At 56.7% G+C, this 16,800-nt stretch overlaps 1 protein-coding gene and 1 long non-coding RNA gene across 2 annotated transcripts in view; one reads left to right on the top strand and one right to left on the bottom strand.

Annotated features, from left to right (window-relative positions):
• LOC114677082 (uncharacterized) overlaps positions 1-7,237 on the bottom strand; it is a 37,862-nt gene extending 30,625 nt beyond the window's left edge. Inside the window, exons 1-2 of the long non-coding RNA XR_003728430.2 lie at positions 7,109-7,237; positions 1,333-1,488 (exon numbers count right to left, since the gene is read on the bottom strand). This is a non-coding gene — a long non-coding RNA (uncharacterized LOC114677082). The remainder of the gene's footprint in view (positions 1-1,332; positions 1,489-7,108) is intronic.
• An 851-nt stretch (positions 7,238-8,088) lies between these two features.
• Positions 8,089-14,898, top strand: EN2 (engrailed homeobox 2). Its single transcript, XM_001106130.5, has 2 exons — positions 8,089-9,184; positions 12,468-14,898. The coding sequence occupies exons 1-2, from the start codon at positions 8,497-8,499 to the stop codon at positions 12,782-12,784; spliced, it is 1,005 nt and encodes a 334-aa protein (XP_001106130.3). The 5' UTR covers positions 8,089-8,496; the 3' UTR covers positions 12,785-14,898.
• The last annotated feature ends 1,902 nt before the right edge of the window (positions 14,899-16,800 follow it).

The raw sequence follows: 16,800 nt of genomic DNA on the forward strand, positions 1-16,800 counted from the left end.
GCGCAGCGCGGAGCCGCAGAGTCCAGGCCGTGCCCCAGCTTCGTCGCTAAGCGCTTATTGCAGCGGCTCATTGGACCACGTCGGTGGGGCGATCGCAGCCTCTGATCTGTGAGCTGCAAAGAGCTCCGAGTTCATTCACAAATCTGCGCTCCAGGCCGTCCCTCCACGCACCCGAGCCGAGTCCCGGGGCCCGGAGAGCCCAGGGTGTTGGGCGCTGCGGAGGAGGCCCAGCTTCTGTCCCTCCCTTCACCTCCCAGCCTGCGAGGGACTTGGGGGAACCGGGAGCAAGTTTTTGCTCCGGAAGAAACGTTCGGAACCAAGGAGTCTGCCTCCTGGATCCCGGTGCCTGTTGGATCCAGGCTTCCCCGGGCCTTCCTTGTCGAAGGGTCCCGACAGGGCCCGAGTCCCCTCCATCCCTAGGAGACAGGAGCTCGGCCAGGGCGCATCACCGGGTCCTGCTCCGAGCCAGAGGACGCAGTGTAGACACCCACCCCCACACCGCCCCTCCAAAGAGCTCCCTCTCCCCTCCGGGCGTCGCTGGGCACAGGGCCGGTCTCTGGGAATCCCCAGTAAAACCATGCTCGCCCAGAGGTTCGCGGCTTCCTCAGAGGGCGCTAGGGAGAGAGAAGGGACCTGATTTCCTCGACCTTCGGAGGAAAAGTGCTCGGGGCTTCCTAGGGATACAGCCCTGGAAACTCCCCACATCTTAGCTCAGGCCGTGTCGAGGTGGGGAGGAGAGTTAGGAGAGAGGGCGAGGGGCTCTGCCCCCTGCAGAGGCCTCTAATTCTGGAGGAAAAAGACTGGGACACACCCAAGTGAGTGAGCCAAGGCCCGCGCCCCACGCACCTCCACCCACCCCTGGCGGCACACAGCCAGCTCCTGCCGGGCGTGGGCACTCGATAAAGGGAGCAAGCGGAAGGAAAATCCAGCTAGGGGCTCCCCCACCGATACAACTGCCCCGCAGTCCAGCTTCTGGATTCCCGGGAGATGTGGAGAGCCCGGGGCCGGCTCCCGCTCCTCAGAGCAGATGGGACTGCCGTAGGTGCCTGGAATGCGCCTGCACCCTGTCCCTCGGACCCGCAGGGGACCCGTGTTCCGCGATCCCCCCTTCTCACCCTAGTCTGCCCCTACCTGCACCCCACCGGCGAGTCAGCCAGCGCGAGGCGCCTCGTTCCCCGGGGAGGGAGCTCCCCTCCGCGCAGACCCGCATTGCCCTTCTTTTCACTCGGTTTTGTTTTCCAGGAGTAGTTTCTGCAGAAAGGAGATTCTCCTACGGGCAGAAGGGCTACCAGCCTGCAGTCAGCTCAGCCTCGGACCCTGGGAGTTGCTCACCACTCTGCGGATCTTGATCCGAAATCCTTTCTGGCCGGCGACTGCGGAGAGTGTCCTCGTAGCGAGGTTTTCAATCGAAGGAGCCTGGGCTCCACATTTCGTCTTCAAGCCTGAGCTTTCAGGGCTGTTTTGCACGAGGTGCAGCTGAACTTGTGTCTGCAAACAAGACAGAAAACCCTAAGTGCCGCCCAACCTTCCTCGTTTGAGGAACCCGCACTTTGCCCTGGGAGCACGCCCAGCGCCTTAGTACCAAACTTTCTGGCCGGGGCTGAGAGTCCCCTTCCCCCTAGGCGCGGCCCCCTAACATCTGTAACCCAAAGGTTGCGCAGCGGCCAAAATTAGTCCTGGCAGTACGAACAGAGAACAAACAGCAGGCAGTGAATGAGAACAGCTCGCATTTCTCCTTCCTGGTAGATGGGGAGGTGTAAATCCCAAGGAATTCTAGGGCATTCGCTCCATACGTGGGAAACCTTAGCGCGTATCCCGTTTCTTTCTCCTAGCCTGTGTTAATGCCCCAAATGGTGTCGAGTTGCTCAACTTTGCCGTCATCACAGAGGCTGTTGTGTCTTAGGGGATTAACTGATGTGAGACACACAAAACCCTGCAACTCCATAACATAAACTACAACACAGCCTTTCTAAACTCTATTTGAGTGAGTTTCTAGAGGAAAAGAGGATTTTTTTAGAGGAGAAACAGAGCACTTCCATAATGTGCCTTAACTGAGAAATCTTGTTCTACTGCTTTCCTTTAAGTGGAGCCAGAAGTGCTGGGATGAGAGGGAAAGGATGGGAGTGTGTCCAAAGGTGGACAGCAGGTCCCCATCCCTGGTGGGAGTGAGACTGCACAGCATCCCCGGGAAAGGTGGTTTGGGCCTTGGACAAGGCTAGAGGCAAGAGTCCATGATGCAGGGGTGACACAGTGCCCCTCCGCATGTGAGTCCACGAAGGTCACTACTGAGGCTTTGTGCTTGTAAAAGGTCGCCACGCTTCACACAAGCTTCTATACTCAACACAGGGATTGATTGGGTACAGGGATCCCCCCATACCATACATGTAAGCACGTATGTCAATTAAAGATGCTCGTGCTAAAGAAATGGCCAACTTTGTTGAACTCAGAGGAACTGATCATTTAAGTAGAGGAAATGTTTGAATTTAATTCGCAATTTAGTTGCCTTTTTATATAAAACTATATATCTTTATATAGTTATATTTGATAAATGAAAAATCAATTCATGACTTTAGCTTAAACATATGTTTTCAAAAATACATTTCCCCCAACTTATATAAATTAATTGAGTTCTCCCGCTTAAGCATGATTCAGTTGTGATAGTTAAGAGTGGGGGTGATTGTTTAGATATTTTCTTTCTCATGTGAAATCTAGACTAATGAATTATCATCTAACAAGCTCTAGGTAGTTTGGCTGGGCTGGATCCAGATAGTTTGAGTTAAATCTAGATTGTACTTGCCTAATATTCTGTAAATCTCTAACTACAGAAATCCTATTTCCAAAAATGCTGGGAAGTCACTGTATAGGAGTTTAAGCTACACTAGCCTCTCTGTGATTACCTGTAGCCTTTGGGGAAAGAAGAGAAGAGAAGAAAACGTCAGGCTCTGGGAGGTGGGACTGGTGTTTCAGGGGTTTCTTTTGAACATCTTGTTTTCTTTCCAAAGGTCAAAAGGAAGATGGTGGATACATACTAGAATTTCCTCCATCTGTGAATGGTTGCAAGGCTGGAGAAGGTGGCTAATGTATTTCAAGGCTCATTATCCTTTTCTGTGTTTTCCTTCCTGTTTGGTATGCTTAGCTAGCTCAAGCCATGGGTGCCATTCTTCAAATTCCTTTGCCAAACTAATTTTACTTATTTGACTGGATTGAGAGGTGCCACTTTCTTCTGGGTTGCTGCGATTTTGAGGGGGCATTTTCATAAGAATCCAGGCATTAGGTGGTGAAACAGTCTGTGCTCCCAAACCTGCCCCTCCCAGGGTTCCCGGAAGACTCCAGAGTGCAGGCCTGTTTGGGGAGTCTCAGGTGTGCCTTGAGTGGAAGTGGGCCCACCTTCCACAGGAGTCCAAATTTTATTAAGAACAGCAGTCAAACAGGATAAGAGAGCAGGCAGGGAGCTGCCAAGGAAAGGTGATTCCTGGGAAGACGGAAGACAGGTCACCCAGAATGAGGCTCCCCTGGCGCTGGAGAGCCGAAATGGGGAGCGGGTACAGAGGACCTGGTTTAGGTGTGGGGGTTGCTAGCACAAGTAGAGCCATCCTTCAGATTCTCCTTCAGAAGTGACTGCTTTCCAGAGAAACCAGGTGAGGGACAGTTTCTGCATCTTTAGACGCCAGCTCTGGAGATCTGCCCACCGGCCCCCAGCTGCCCCCCTCCCCGGGCGAGCCTCGGCTAAGTATCAAGCAGGACAGAAGAGTGGTCCCCAGTGGGCGCCTGGCCCACTCTGCTTCCCCAACGCCCAGGGAGCTTTGGCTCAGCACAGGCGCTTCTCCAGCGATCCGGGCAGAACCAGGACGTGCAATGCGCCCGCCCACCACCTCCCCGGCCGAGCTTCTGTCGGCGCCAACCCACCCACCAGGCTCTGCCCGCGCCACGCGCGCCCCTGGCGGGCCTGAAGCGGGGAAAGGCGAAGCGCTGGGCATGCGAGGGCCTGTGCACCCCAGTTCCTACGACGCTCCCGGCCCTTTCCAGGCCCGCCGCTGCAGCATTTAACCCCTCCCTTCCGGGGGTTATTCGGAAGAAGTCCCAGACTCTAGACCCAGCCTCCCAGAACCGGTCCCTGAGCTCGCCCGGTGGGCCTGTAGGCGGGTCCTCCTTTGCTCAGAGGTGAGCGCAGACACGCAACGTCTGCGCCGGTTGGCCCCGCCCGCCCCACCCCTGCTCCCCGCGTCCCTTCGTTTCGGCCTTTGTCTGCGGGCAGGCCGGGTCGGAGCGTCAGCACCAGGAGCCGAGGGTGGCTCTCTGCTCGCCCGGGGGAAGGTGTTTCTCTCCTGTCGGCCCCAATTCCCCGCCCGGCGCCTGGGGCCTGGCCCTGCGGGGCTCGGCTCCTGGCCGGGGGCGCAGAGCTGGCCCGGCCTGCTTTGGCTGGGGTGGAGATCTCGCTCTCAGGGATTGTTGGGCTTCTCTGCCCCGCGAGTAACTAGACCGCCGCGAGCGAATGGCTCTCATTGAGTCCATTTTTCCAAGTGTCACCACGTCAACCTAGAGAAGCGAGGCGAGTGAGGGGATGCAGAGGGTCCGGAAAAGTCTCCCTTCTCTGGCCTCGTTTTCGGATAAAAACGGGAGCCTAGCTCGGCAGCCGGGCGCCCGGTGTCTCCGGGGCGCTTCACCGAGGTTTTGTTTGCAAAACTAGCGTCCCTGTCCTGAGGCGCACGGCATCTGGAATCTGCTTTCCTGCTCGCCCTCTCTGAGGCCCCTCTTTGTGCAGCGAGCCTGGGAAATATGGAGGACCGTCCTCCGCAAGCGGGTGTTGCGGGCGCTCTCCGATTCCCGGGTGAGGCTAGAAGGAAAACGGGGTTCCTGGGCCAAAGCCTCACTTTCCTTCCCGGGAGAAACAAATGTCCGGTGAGGGCTAGTCTGATCCGTATAGAAAGGCCGACCTTGAGGGCGGCGGTCGTTCGGGGGAGAAAGCGGAGGCGCTGGGCTCGCGGGCGCGCTGCAGCCGGGGCTGGTATAGCGGAGGAGAGACACGCCACTGCCCCGCATCACCAGAAAACGCGAGGCGCCGTCCCAGCTGCAGCAGGGTCTCACGCGCGCTTCTCGAAGCTTCCTGAAACACCTTGCGGAGAGTTCCGTGTGTATGGAACTTAGCACCGCCCAGCCCCTGGGCAGCTCAACTTTCTGCAGCCCCATCCCAGCTTCCCCGGCCCTTTGAACGGTGACCCCTCTCAACGCTTTCCCAGAGTTGTTTCGTGTTTGGGTCCACTTTGGGGGCCAGGTACCCTTTAGTTATCTCTCTCTTCATTTATTTATCTTTCTCCTTTTCCTCCCTCCACCTCTCACCCTCCTCCTTTCCACAACAGCGACCCACGAATTCCTCTTCTTCCTCCAGCCAACCCCACGGCCCAGCCTGCAGACCCTGCGCGGCCAGGTCTCCGCCCACCGGCCCGCCAGGCGCCCCGGAGGTGACGCTCTGTTCCCAGAGTCTCTGTTGCAGCCACGAATTGGGGTCTGCGTCGCAGGAAAGCACAGGGCTGAAGCCCAGCGTCTTGGGGCCATTTATACCGAGGCAGTCAGAGGCAAAGAGTCCTATGAATTCAGAAAATACTTCTCAGGAAGCCGCCTAATTGGCTTTCATGGGACAGGAGGAGCCATTAACCTGGGATGGTTTTGCAGGAAGCAAAACAGCTCAGAGCCGCTCCTCCCCCAACACCATGTTCAGGAGACCCAAAGTCACTGGACCCTCCCTTTCCTGACTGGTGATCATCAGGGTTTCCAGAGTTGCGGAAAATTCTCCCCCCAGAAAACCAAGTAAGTGTCAATAAGACGTCCCACAAACTCTCACCAGCCCTATTTTCCTGGGGGCAGGTAGACTGTGGAGTTTGATTTTTTTGAGACTCGGGGAGGACCCCTGGCAGGGTGTGTGCCTAGTCAGAACATTTGGTAAGGACTCCTCCAATGAAGAAAAAGTGGAGGAATCCAGCCCCAGCGAGAACAGGCTTCCCCACCCTGCCCTAGACACACAGGATAGACGGCACACTCTGACCAGAGTCACCTCCAGTGACCAGGAGGCCAGCCCAGCACCTCCTCCCCCACCACTCCCCTCCTGGCTGGGGGTAATTTTCCTGGGAGCAGGCTGTGGGAACTGTTGTTTCTCATCTCAGCCCCGCCAGCACTCTGAAGCCTGCAGACTAAGGACAGCACCTGGGATGGACCCCGGGAAGGGAGCTTCGCAAGGCCAGGGCGCAACCTTCAGGCCTCCAGGGGGCCTGGCAGGCCACACTGCCTGGGAGATGCTTGCCCTGACTCCCCAAGTTCACTCAGGGCCTGGCAGCTCCCCGCTGGCTGCCTGTGCGGGGGTCTGGGCTGCTGAGCACCCTGCAGCTGCCCAAGGCCAATCAGCCCTAGGGTGTCCATGCCAGGCTGCGGCCTCCCCACCTCCCCTGCCCTGAGGGTACTTATGGCATGCAAACGCTCCCACACCCCCAGAGCTGCCCTATCGGATGTTTCCAGGAATTCACACATTTCCATAAAAATGCATTTTAGATGATGGACAGGTGAGCCTGGGGTAACAACGGGTGTTTGGTGGGTAGAGAAGAGCAAATGGGAAGGAGCCCAAGGGAGAGGGGGAAGAGAAAAGGAAACAGAACTTCCATTTGGACATTCTGACAACAGCTGGAAGGAAAGTCTAGAAAAGATGAAGAGAGAGGAGGGGAGAAACCAACTGGGGCTCCCACCCTTGCCATTGGATTCCTAATACTCCTTTCAAATGGGCCCTGCTGTCCTGCAAAATTAGTTTAAAGGATTTTAAAACAAAGAAAATGAGATGACCGGTCTGGGAGCTCCTCAACCAGAGTAAAGAAGTTAGAGGGGGGCGGGCGACTTGGTTTTGAAGTCTTAGCTGAACCGTCACCCCTCTCCTCCTTGGCAAAAAGGATTCCCTTAGAACCTCCGAGGCTCCTGGATTTCTCCCTTCGCAAACGGAGCCGCACACTGCATTCCCCGCTCTTCCGGATTGCTATGCATGTTTCATGAGGGTCGCTGTCCCCGGGTGGAATGCGGCCGTATGCACGCGCCTCCCTGCACACGCACACGCACACACACGCACACTTACAATAAGTGTCTGCAGGAGGAGTGTCCTGCGCGCCAGCTCTGCGTTTAAGACAGGAAGCTGCCGGGTTACCGAGTCAAATGGGAGTGACACTATTCCTCTCCATCAGCAAGGAAAGCGGACCACAAAAGTCCCTTTGTATCTCGGCAGCTCATTTAATATTATTTATGCATTTTGTGCAAGGAATTGTGGGATTTCATCCCACGGTAAACAATATGGAAATGTTAAAAATAGCGATCTTCCTGTGCGTGCCCACCTACACGCCCCGGGGTGACCTGGCGGGGCTGTCGCGGGGTGACTCAGATCCCTGAACCGCGAAGCGACAGGGAAAGCGCAGGCGAGTGCAGGAGACGCGGTCGGGGGTCTCTCCGGGTTCCCGGGCTCCCGCACCCGGAGCGGGGGACGCGGCCGCTTTAAGGGGGGGAGGGGCGGCGGGCGGCTCCTGTCACCCAGCGGCGGCCGGAGCATCACGTGGGCGCGCGGCGCCGCGGCCATTGGCCCGAGGCACGTGTCCAGGAGACCGGCCTGCGACGTCACTCGAGGGGGCTCTGTTAAAAATAAGAACAAAAATCCAGAGTGAAAGTGTCTCAGGTTGCGCCGAGTGGCCTGGAAATTTCCGAGCCCGCGCGGAGGCCGAGGCGGCGAGGGCGGCGGACGGCCGGGGAGCGCGGGCGGCCCAGCCCGGCCCGGCCCGGCCCTGGCCTCGCGTCTCTCACCCATGCGACTCGGGCTGCGGAGCTCCGCGGGGCTCGGCGGGGGCGCGGCCGCACGCCGGTGGGGCGCCCCGGCCCGCAGCGGGGCGGCGGCCGCGCGGAGGGGGCCTCCATGTGCGTGCGGGAGGTGGCGGGCGCGCTGACCGCGGGCGCCCCGCACCCTCGAGGGCCGGCTGGGGCGCGCGGGCGGGGACGGCCGGGCGGCGGCGGCGGCCGGAGCCGGCCCGGGCGGGCGTGAGCGCCGGAGAGTGCGCTGCCTGCATGCGCGCAGCTCTCGTCCCGGGCGGCCCAGGCGGCGGCGCCGGAGCCCGAGGCGGCCGGACGCGGAGAAGAGCGCTGAGCCCGGGAGGCGGCCCGCGTCCCCGCCGGACCACTGCGACTGTCTAGAGCCTGGCCGCGCGGCGAAGTCGAGGACTTGGCTCTGTTGAATCTCCCGGCGTCTGGGCGAGCCGCGCGGCTCTTGGTGTTTCTAACCCAGTTCGTGGATTCAAACGTGGCTCCCCGCCGAGCGCGGCCGGCGACTTGTAGGACCCCAGCCCTGGCCGCGGCCGCCGCGCAAGCCCTCGGAAGACTCGGCGGGGTGGGGGCGCGGGGGTCTGCGTGTGCACCGCGGGAGGGCCGAAGGCTGATTTGGAAGGGCGTCCCCGGAGAACCAGTCTGGGATTTACTGTGAACAGCATGGAGGAGAATGACCCCAAGCCCGGCGAAGCGGCGGCGGCGGTGGAGGGACAGCGGCAGCCGGAATCCAGCCCCGGCGGCGGCTCGGGCGGCAGCGGCGGCGGTAGCAGCCCGGGCGAAGCGGACACCGGGCGCCGGCGGGCTCTGATGCTGCCCGCGGTCCTGCAGGCGCCCGGCAACCACCAGCACCCGCACCGCATCACCAACTTCTTCATCGACAACATCCTGCGGCCCGAGTTCGGCCGGCGAAAGGACGCGGGGACCTGCTGTGCGGGTGCGGGAGGAGGAAGGGGCGGCGGAGCCGGCGGCGAAGGCGGCGCGAGCGGTGCAGAGGGAGGCGGCGGCGCCGGCGGCTCGGAGCAGCTCTTGGGGTCCGGCTCCCAAGAGCCCCGGCAGAACCCGCCGTGCGCGCCCGGCTCGGGCGGGCCGCTCCCAGCCGCCGGCAGCGACTCTCCGGGTGACGGGGAAGGCGGCTCCAAGACGCTCTCGCTGCATGGTGGCGCCAAGAAAGGCAGCGACCCCGGCGGCCCCCTGGACGGGGCGCTCAAGGCCCGCGGCTTGGGCGGCGGCGACCTGTCGGTGAGCTCGGACTCGGACAGCTCGCAAGCCGGCGCCAACCTGGGCGCGCAGCCCATGCTCTGGCCGGCGTGGGTCTACTGTACGCGCTACTCGGACCGGCCTTCTTCAGGTGAGCCCGCGGGGACCACGCGTCCCAGCCCGCCGTGGGGAGGTCCGCGGAGCTGGGGGGCGGTGCTGGCGCGGGAACTTACCGGGAGGAAAACATCTCGAACCTCCCCCGCACACACGCACAAAGACTCACGCGACATTGTGTGAAGCTGACGCCTGCCGGGGCAGCGGCCAGCCGTCCAGCGGCAGGACTGATTCGCTAGGGAGCACAGACTTCTTAGCACCGTAGAAGGGACCTCCTTTCTTTCTCTGTCTCTCTCTCTCTCCTTACTCTCTCTGTCTCCCGTCTCTCTCTTCCACCCCGCCTTAGGGCATCTGTTCCCAGCCCGTAACCCATGTCTCCCCCACTGTAGTTTTTTTGGTGGGAACGGGGTGGCTGGAAGATGGGCCCGGAAGTGCACACTCTCAACCCCTTCCCTGCGATCTTTCAACTCAGGCCAGGCCCGGGATGCATGCCCCAGCCCACCCCAGACTCGTCCTACCGTTCGGTTATCCCGGCTGTGCTCGGGGAAGAAAAGGCGAGGCCCTTTGCTGCTCTGCCTTCTGCCCCTCGGGCCTGCGCTGACCGGTGGGACGCAGGAGGACACACACAGGGAAGGAGGAAAATAAAGGCGCCCTTTTCCCTTGGCTCCACTTTATTTGCCAACGGCAGCCCCCAGTGGTGGGGCTCAGCCCCCTTCCTGCACACAGCGAGGACAAGGGAGGCAGCCGTCCTTCCCTGCACCTGCCATCCCCAAATAGGAAGGACCTTCTCTCCAGGTTTCCTGGGGACTGCTGATAGGAAAGAGGCAGCATTCGCAGGGGCCGTGCAGAGATGCTGGCTGTGTTTTTCATAGATCTGGGATTTTAAAAAACTAAGTCCATGTCCTTGTAGAAATCATCAACTGCATTCCATGCGGGTCTGCGGCTGGGAACCGCCATTAGGAGTGGGCTGTTTGACCCCAAGCTGGCAGCGGATCCCCGCTGCCCCCAAACCCTCAACTATTTTGCGGGGGTCATTGGTCCAGATCATCGCAGGAGTGAGCCAGCCCTTCGGCCGCCATCCCGCAGAAATATGCGTGCATATTTCTGATGAAATTCAGATTTCTCCAGCTAGATCTGAAATTTGCTCCATTGTTCTCGTCTTCCTCCTTTGTTAATATTTAATTAACATACAGGCTCACAATGCCGGGCGAGGAGCCTCGGCCGGGCTTTGTGAGGCGCCGGAGTTCGCCGAGCCAGCCCCCAACGGCCCAGGAGCTGGGCAGCACCGCCTGGCCCAGCCCAGTCCAAGTCGCCTATCTTCATGGGCTTTAAAATATCCCTGCAAGATAATGTTTCTGTTCTTTGGCTTCTCCGAAAGAAAGGGCAGAGAGAGTTTTCTTGGGGAGGTTTGATTCTGTTTCTGAGACTCCTAAGTATTTGTCTTTTGAAAGAAAATCAACAACAAAAAAAGGGAACTAAAAATTTTTATTTTAGGGAAATTTCTTTCTATAAAATGGTGTCTTTTTGAGGGTTGATTCATGGGTGCATTAACAAGAGCCCCAGGACCGGAAGAGTTTGGGGGTAGGGCACACACTTCTCTGGGGAAGGGAGTGGTTGGAGACCCAGACAGAGGCGGGCTCGGGGAGCAGGAGGCTGAAGCCTCTCCTGGAGCCGTGTGCCCCATCCCCCAACACCATTCCGGAGAGCCAACTCCATCCCCAAATCTGCACCTACCCCCGCCAAAGCCAGGCCCACTGGTGTGGAGCCCTGGGCTTACAACAAGACTCTCACTGAGTGTGTGTGTGTGCACTGGGGTGGGTGCTCTCATGGGTGGTCAGCCTGCCTGTGGGTTGCTTTAAAAGCTACCCTTGGTGCCCTCCTGGTGGTGCCCACAGATCCTCTTTCTCCAGGCCCGGCTCCTGGGGAGAGCACAAGGCTGTTAGCCGTGAGGGAGTACTTGGTGTTCACCCTGAGCCTCCAGTTGGTCTCCCACCTCTTGCTGGGCACAGCCCCAGCACCCTAGTTGACTCTCCTGACCTGGGCAGGGTGCAGTCCCAGGGCCTCCAATGAGATCCACATTCCTCTTCTCTTCAGGGTGCCCGGCAGCTCTCTGGCCCTGAAGGGTGGGGGGCCCTGGCCTTCTCCAGCTGCAGGGACCTGTGATGAAGCTGGGGCCAGATGCTCCCTAAAGCCCATTCATATACCGCACAAATTGAAACCCAGAGGCGAGGTCACCACTCCCTGCCCATGGCCTTGCTCCCTTCTTCCCCCACAGGGAACACCAGGGGGTTGAGCCTCTTAACACCAAAAAGAAACTGATTACACTTCCCTCCTTCTGCTCTCCTCCCTCTGCTCTTTCCCCACGGATAGCAGGTCCTAGGAGCCTTAGATCGACCCTTCCCAAAACCTGGGGTAGGTCCATAGGGAGGAGGCCAGGGCAGCTTCAGAAGTCTGAATCCCAGTGGGGAGGCACAGTGGGGAGGGTCAGAAGTGTGGACCTGGCCAAGGTCAGCTGGGCCACCCTGTTGTCCCCAGTGAAGAAGTCCCATGTCTGGGGAAAGGGAGGTGCAGTCAACACCCTTGCAGACCCAGGTCTCTCCTGGACAGGAAACCTGGGAGATTTCCAGTGGGTGATGAAGGACTCACAGTAGCTCGGTGCCCCTCCCGACCCAAGAGGGAAGTGCATGTACCCACTCTTCCTTATAAGAATGAACTTGGGCCCACAGAGCCCTTGGCTGGGAGTCATAGAGGAGCTTGGGTGGAGGCAGACACTCTGGGCCCCTCCTGTCCTCAGGGCCCACCTGCCCCTGATTCCCACAGCCCCTGGCACCCTGTGGGGTATCCCCATGAGGGTCCCCATCACAACCCTCAGGGTGCCTCCTGCTTCTGTGACCACCCTGCAGCCTTTCCCAGGCTTCCCTCCAACCCTCTCTCCCAGCACCTACCCCCATCCCTGTTCTCGAACAGAGCCTCAGAAAGGGCTAGGAAAAACCAGGCCAGAAAGTTCAGGGAGTTTTGCTTACATCCAGGAGTTTTACTTTTATCTAGAGGTCCCTCGTTTGTCGTCTGTGGTCAGCCTGTCGACTAGGCCTGCCCCATAGCCCCATTTACATCACACCCCGTCCTCCCTCACCAAGTGGTGGAGGTCCACGCTGAGCCGATGCCCAGCCCGAAGTCCAGCCCCACATCTGGCCATTCAGCCTCCAGTGGCCTTGGACAAGTCACTTCCTCTCTTGGGGTCCCAGAATCCTTACCCGGTGCCTACTGGGTGGCACACGTCTGGGTAACCTGACTTCTCTCTGTCCACCACATCTACCCAGGTCCCAGGTCTCGAAAACCAAAGAAGAAGAACCCGAACAAAGAGGACAAGCGGCCGCGCACGGCCTTTACCGCGGAGCAGCTGCAGAGGCTCAAGGCCGAGTTCCAGACCAACAGGTACCTGACAGAGCAGCGCCGCCAGAGCCTGGCGCAGGAGCTCAGCCTCAACGAGTCACAGATCAAGATTTGGTTCCAGAACAAGCGCGCCAAGATCAAGAAGGCCACGGGCAACAAGAACACGCTGGCCGTGCACCTCATGGCACAGGGCTTGTACAACCACTCCACCACGGCCAAGGAGGGCAAGTCGGACAGCGAGTAAGGCGGGGGGCATGGAGGCCAGGTCTCAGTCCGCGCTAAACAATGCAATAATTTAAAATCATAAAGGGCCAGTGTATAAAGATTATACCAGCATTAGTAGTGAAAATATCGTGTATTAGCTAAGGTTCTGCAATATTCTATGTATATATAATTTACAAGTGGTATAAAATCCAAAATATCTGACTATAAAATATTTTTGTTTTTTGTGTTTATGAGATTATGCTAATTTTATGGGTTTTTTTTCTTTTTTTGCGAAGGGGGCTGCTTAGGGTTTCATCTTTTTTTAATCCCCTAAGCTACATTATATGACATTGGACACTTTTTTATTATTTCAAAAGAAGAAAAAATTAAAACAACTTGCTGAAGTCCAAAGATTTTTTATTGCTGCATTTCACACAACTGTGAACCGAATAAATAGCTCCTATTTGGTCTATGACTTCTGCCACTTTGTTTGTGTTGGCTTGGTGAGGACACCAGGAGGGGCCCACACCTCAAGCCTGGGCCAGCCACCTCAAGACCTTGGGGAGCTTAGGGGACCTGGTGGGGGAGAGGGGACTTCCAGAGTCCTTGGGCCAGTTCTGGGATTTGGCCCTGGGAAGCAGCCGAGCGTATCTCAGGCCTGCCCTGGGAAGTCGGCTCCATGCTCACCAGCAGCCGCCCAGGCCCACAGCCTCACCCAGCTCCCTCTCCTCACCCTCCTGCCGTCTAACTCCCTCTCCTCCTTCTCCTCATCCACCTTTCTCCTCCTCCTTCCTCCTCTTTCCTCTTGCTCCTCCTTTCTTCTTCTTTTTCTTCTTCTTCTCCTCCTCCTCCCTCCTCCTCATTCCTTCCTCCTCCTCCTCTTTTCTCCTCCTCCTCCTCACCAAGGCCCAACCATGTGCGTACATCGTCTGTGTCTGTGGTCTGTGTCGCTGTCCCCAGTCCCACTGCAGCCCTGCCACAGGCCTAACCCTCATGCCCTGGGCACTGCCTCCATGCAGAAGCGCTTCGACGTTCTGGGGCTAAAGGCCTGGGGCATGTGGCCTAAAGCCCACGAGCGGTGGGGCGACCCTCCTTTTGGCTTGGCCCCAGGAATTTCCTGTGGCTCCATCAGCCACCCTGGGTGGCAGCCAGGGTCCCAGAAATGAGGCCATGGCTCGCTGTTTCTGGGCACGCAGATGGCTCTGTAGAGGGAGATGGCATCATCTTCCTTTCCTTTTTCTTCCCTGTTTTTTTTTTTTTTTCATTTTTTCCTTTATTTTTTTCTTTTCTTGGAGTGGCTGCTTCTGCTATAGAGAACATTCTTCCAAGATAAATATGTGTGTTTACACATATGTCTGTATGCATGTGAACACACACACACACCAGGCGTGTTTGAGTCTACAGTTCTGGAACGTGGCTATCTTGTCTTTCAAAAGAACTCAGAATCCTCCAGGATCTAGAGGAAGGAAGAAAATGTGTAAATAATCATTTCTTATCACCTTTTGTCTTTTCTTGTTTTCTAAAGTATACATTTTATTTTTGAAGGTGTGGTACAGTGTAAATTAAATATATTCCATATATTTCCCACCAAGTACCTATATATATATAAACAAACACATTATATATAACTCCACACTGTCTTCTGTTTAGTGTATGGGGAAAGACCAGTCCAACTGTCCATCTGTGGCTGGGACAGCACAGGGGGTGTGCCCATGGCTGAGCTGGGAGTCCCAGTGGTCTCCCTGAGGACTGAGGGTGAACTTCTCTCTTTGCCTTAAACCTCTTCATTTCATTGCAGTAATAGTTTTACTTTGTACATAATAGCGTAAACCTTTTTAAAAAGGAAAGTATAAAAACAAAAGTTGTAATTTAAAAGTCTGTGAATAACCATCTGCTGCTTAGGAAACTCAATGAAATGACATGCCTTTTTAGCAGAAAGCAAAGTTGGTTTCTGTTTTTGTTTTCTTTTGTTGTTCTAGTTTATAAAACGTGCATTTTACAGTTCCAGTATCAAATATTTATAATCTTATGAGAAATGAATGAATGTTTCTATTTACAACTGTGGTTATCAAAATTGTGAACACCCCCCGCATTTTTGTGTGTTTAAATTCTTGAAGGTTACATTAAATAAAACAAAACCTCTTTATTATAAAATACTGAAGGTCCCAGGTGGAATGATGAGTTTTCTAAGCATGTCTGAGTGCAGAGGAACTGCCTAGGCATCCTCCCTCGTACTCAGGCACTCATGGCCTTCGCCCCACCTCAGAGCAGGTGCCAGGTGCCTACCTTTGTATCGAGAGGTGATTATTATTTTTTTTAAAATGAGACAGTTTGGATATGTCACATATGAGCACAGAATAACCAAAATAATTTAAGTACACATTTTGTTACCACGAGGAAGTGTTCAAAACTACGGTGCTATTCCAGTGACTACATTTTTTTAAATTTTGCAAAGTTCAACAGGTCTCCCTCCGGCTGGGTGCTCACTGGCCCTGCCACCCCGCTGGGCCGAGGTGCTTCCCCCTGGGGACAGGAACTTTTTACTCCACTGAGACAAAGAGAGTTTCCTTTTCAAAGTGTCTTTTTTGTTTACCTTTTGTTGTTTCCCCCCCAAAACAAAAGACTTTGTACAACTTCCTAAGCAGGCCTGGGGGAGGGAGCAGCTTCGCCTGTGGAGTCCCCCTCACCAGGAAGTGTTAGGGATCTTTGAACCAGTGATCTACGCGTTGAATTGCTGTATTTCCAAACTTTCATGGTTAAAAAAAAATTTTTTTTTCTTCTTCTCCCTGTAAAAGAAACTCAGAGACTGACGAGGATCTTCTGTTATGGAAGGCGACTTTTCAGGCGTTTTCTGTTTCCCCAGGCAGCTGGGCCGTTGGCGTTCCCAGGCGGAAGCGGGGCCTCTGGGCTGGGCCTCTGCCCTGCCAGGAAGCGGTCTGGGGGCGGCCCCTCGGTATTTTCAGATCCCTGGAAAGAGAGAGCTGGGATCTAACCGCGGAGACTCCCGAGTTCTCGTTGCCTGGGCCCGAGCTGCGCCCCAGGGTCATCACTGATGGGGCAAGACCACGCATTCCCCACGACCCCCGACTTCTGAACAGTTCAGAAAGTTTGTAGTTTAAAAACCAAACAAAAAATACTGGCACAACTTCTATTGCTGTATTGGCCTCTCTCTTAATAAAAATACGGTAACATGAAGCGATCATTTTTTAAAAATCTGTTTTCAAATTATAACACCGAAAAGGGGCAAGGCACAGCTTTGTAAGGTAATGAGTTCCCCGTCCTCAGAGGCGTTCAAGCAGACACTAGGCTTACAGTGGCATGGAGAGTGTTCTTTCTCTTTGGAACTGGATGAGCCCTCAGACCCTTGAAACGCCGAGTTTTTTTGTTTTTGTTTTTGTTTTTTTTTTTTACTCCTATGTTTATTACATTTTAATCCAACAGCATATAATCTAAACTGCTCCCTCACGGAGAGCCGCGGCTGTGCCACCTGCCTGCTTTGGCCACGGAGACCGGAGTCAGGCCTGCGGGGAAGAAGGTATGCCTTTCCCAAGTCCTTTGCCAGCTGGTTGCTCCCGGGCCTCCCGGACTCTGCGTGCCGTGGATCTGGACCCTGACTGCAGACACCGCCCCACGACTGGGCCTCCGGCCAGACTGTTGCCCCACAGGAGGAGGGTTCCCTAAGTGTGCAGAAGAGGAAAGTTCATTTATAAAGAAAGACCTTGCTCCTTCGAACTGAACGACCCCCACGCCCGAGGCCTAGCTGTGTCCCCGCCGGGCCCAGGCGGAGCTCACTCCACACTGCTCCATAGCAGGGCAGAGACTCCGAGAGGGCCTGGGAGTCCTCGCCTCAGAGGACCCACCGCCCCGCAGGCCTGCCCAAGCAGGCGCCCCCGAGAGAGTGCGGGACAGAGAGGGCCTGGTGGGGCTCCTTGGCGCTCAGAGCCTTCCTTCTCCGCTGCACCCAGCTCTGCCAACGGGGCTGGATGAGTGGGGGCTGGAGTCAGAATCCCAGGGTCCACACCCGCCGACGGCCGCAATGCGGACCCGCCCTGCCTT

The sequence above is a fragment of the Macaca mulatta genome, chromosome 3 (genome assembly GCF_049350105.2).
Source record: "Macaca mulatta isolate MMU2019108-1 chromosome 3, T2T-MMU8v2.0, whole genome shotgun sequence".
In the NCBI taxonomy this organism is placed as follows: Eukaryota; Metazoa; Chordata; class Mammalia; order Primates; family Cercopithecidae; genus Macaca; species Macaca mulatta.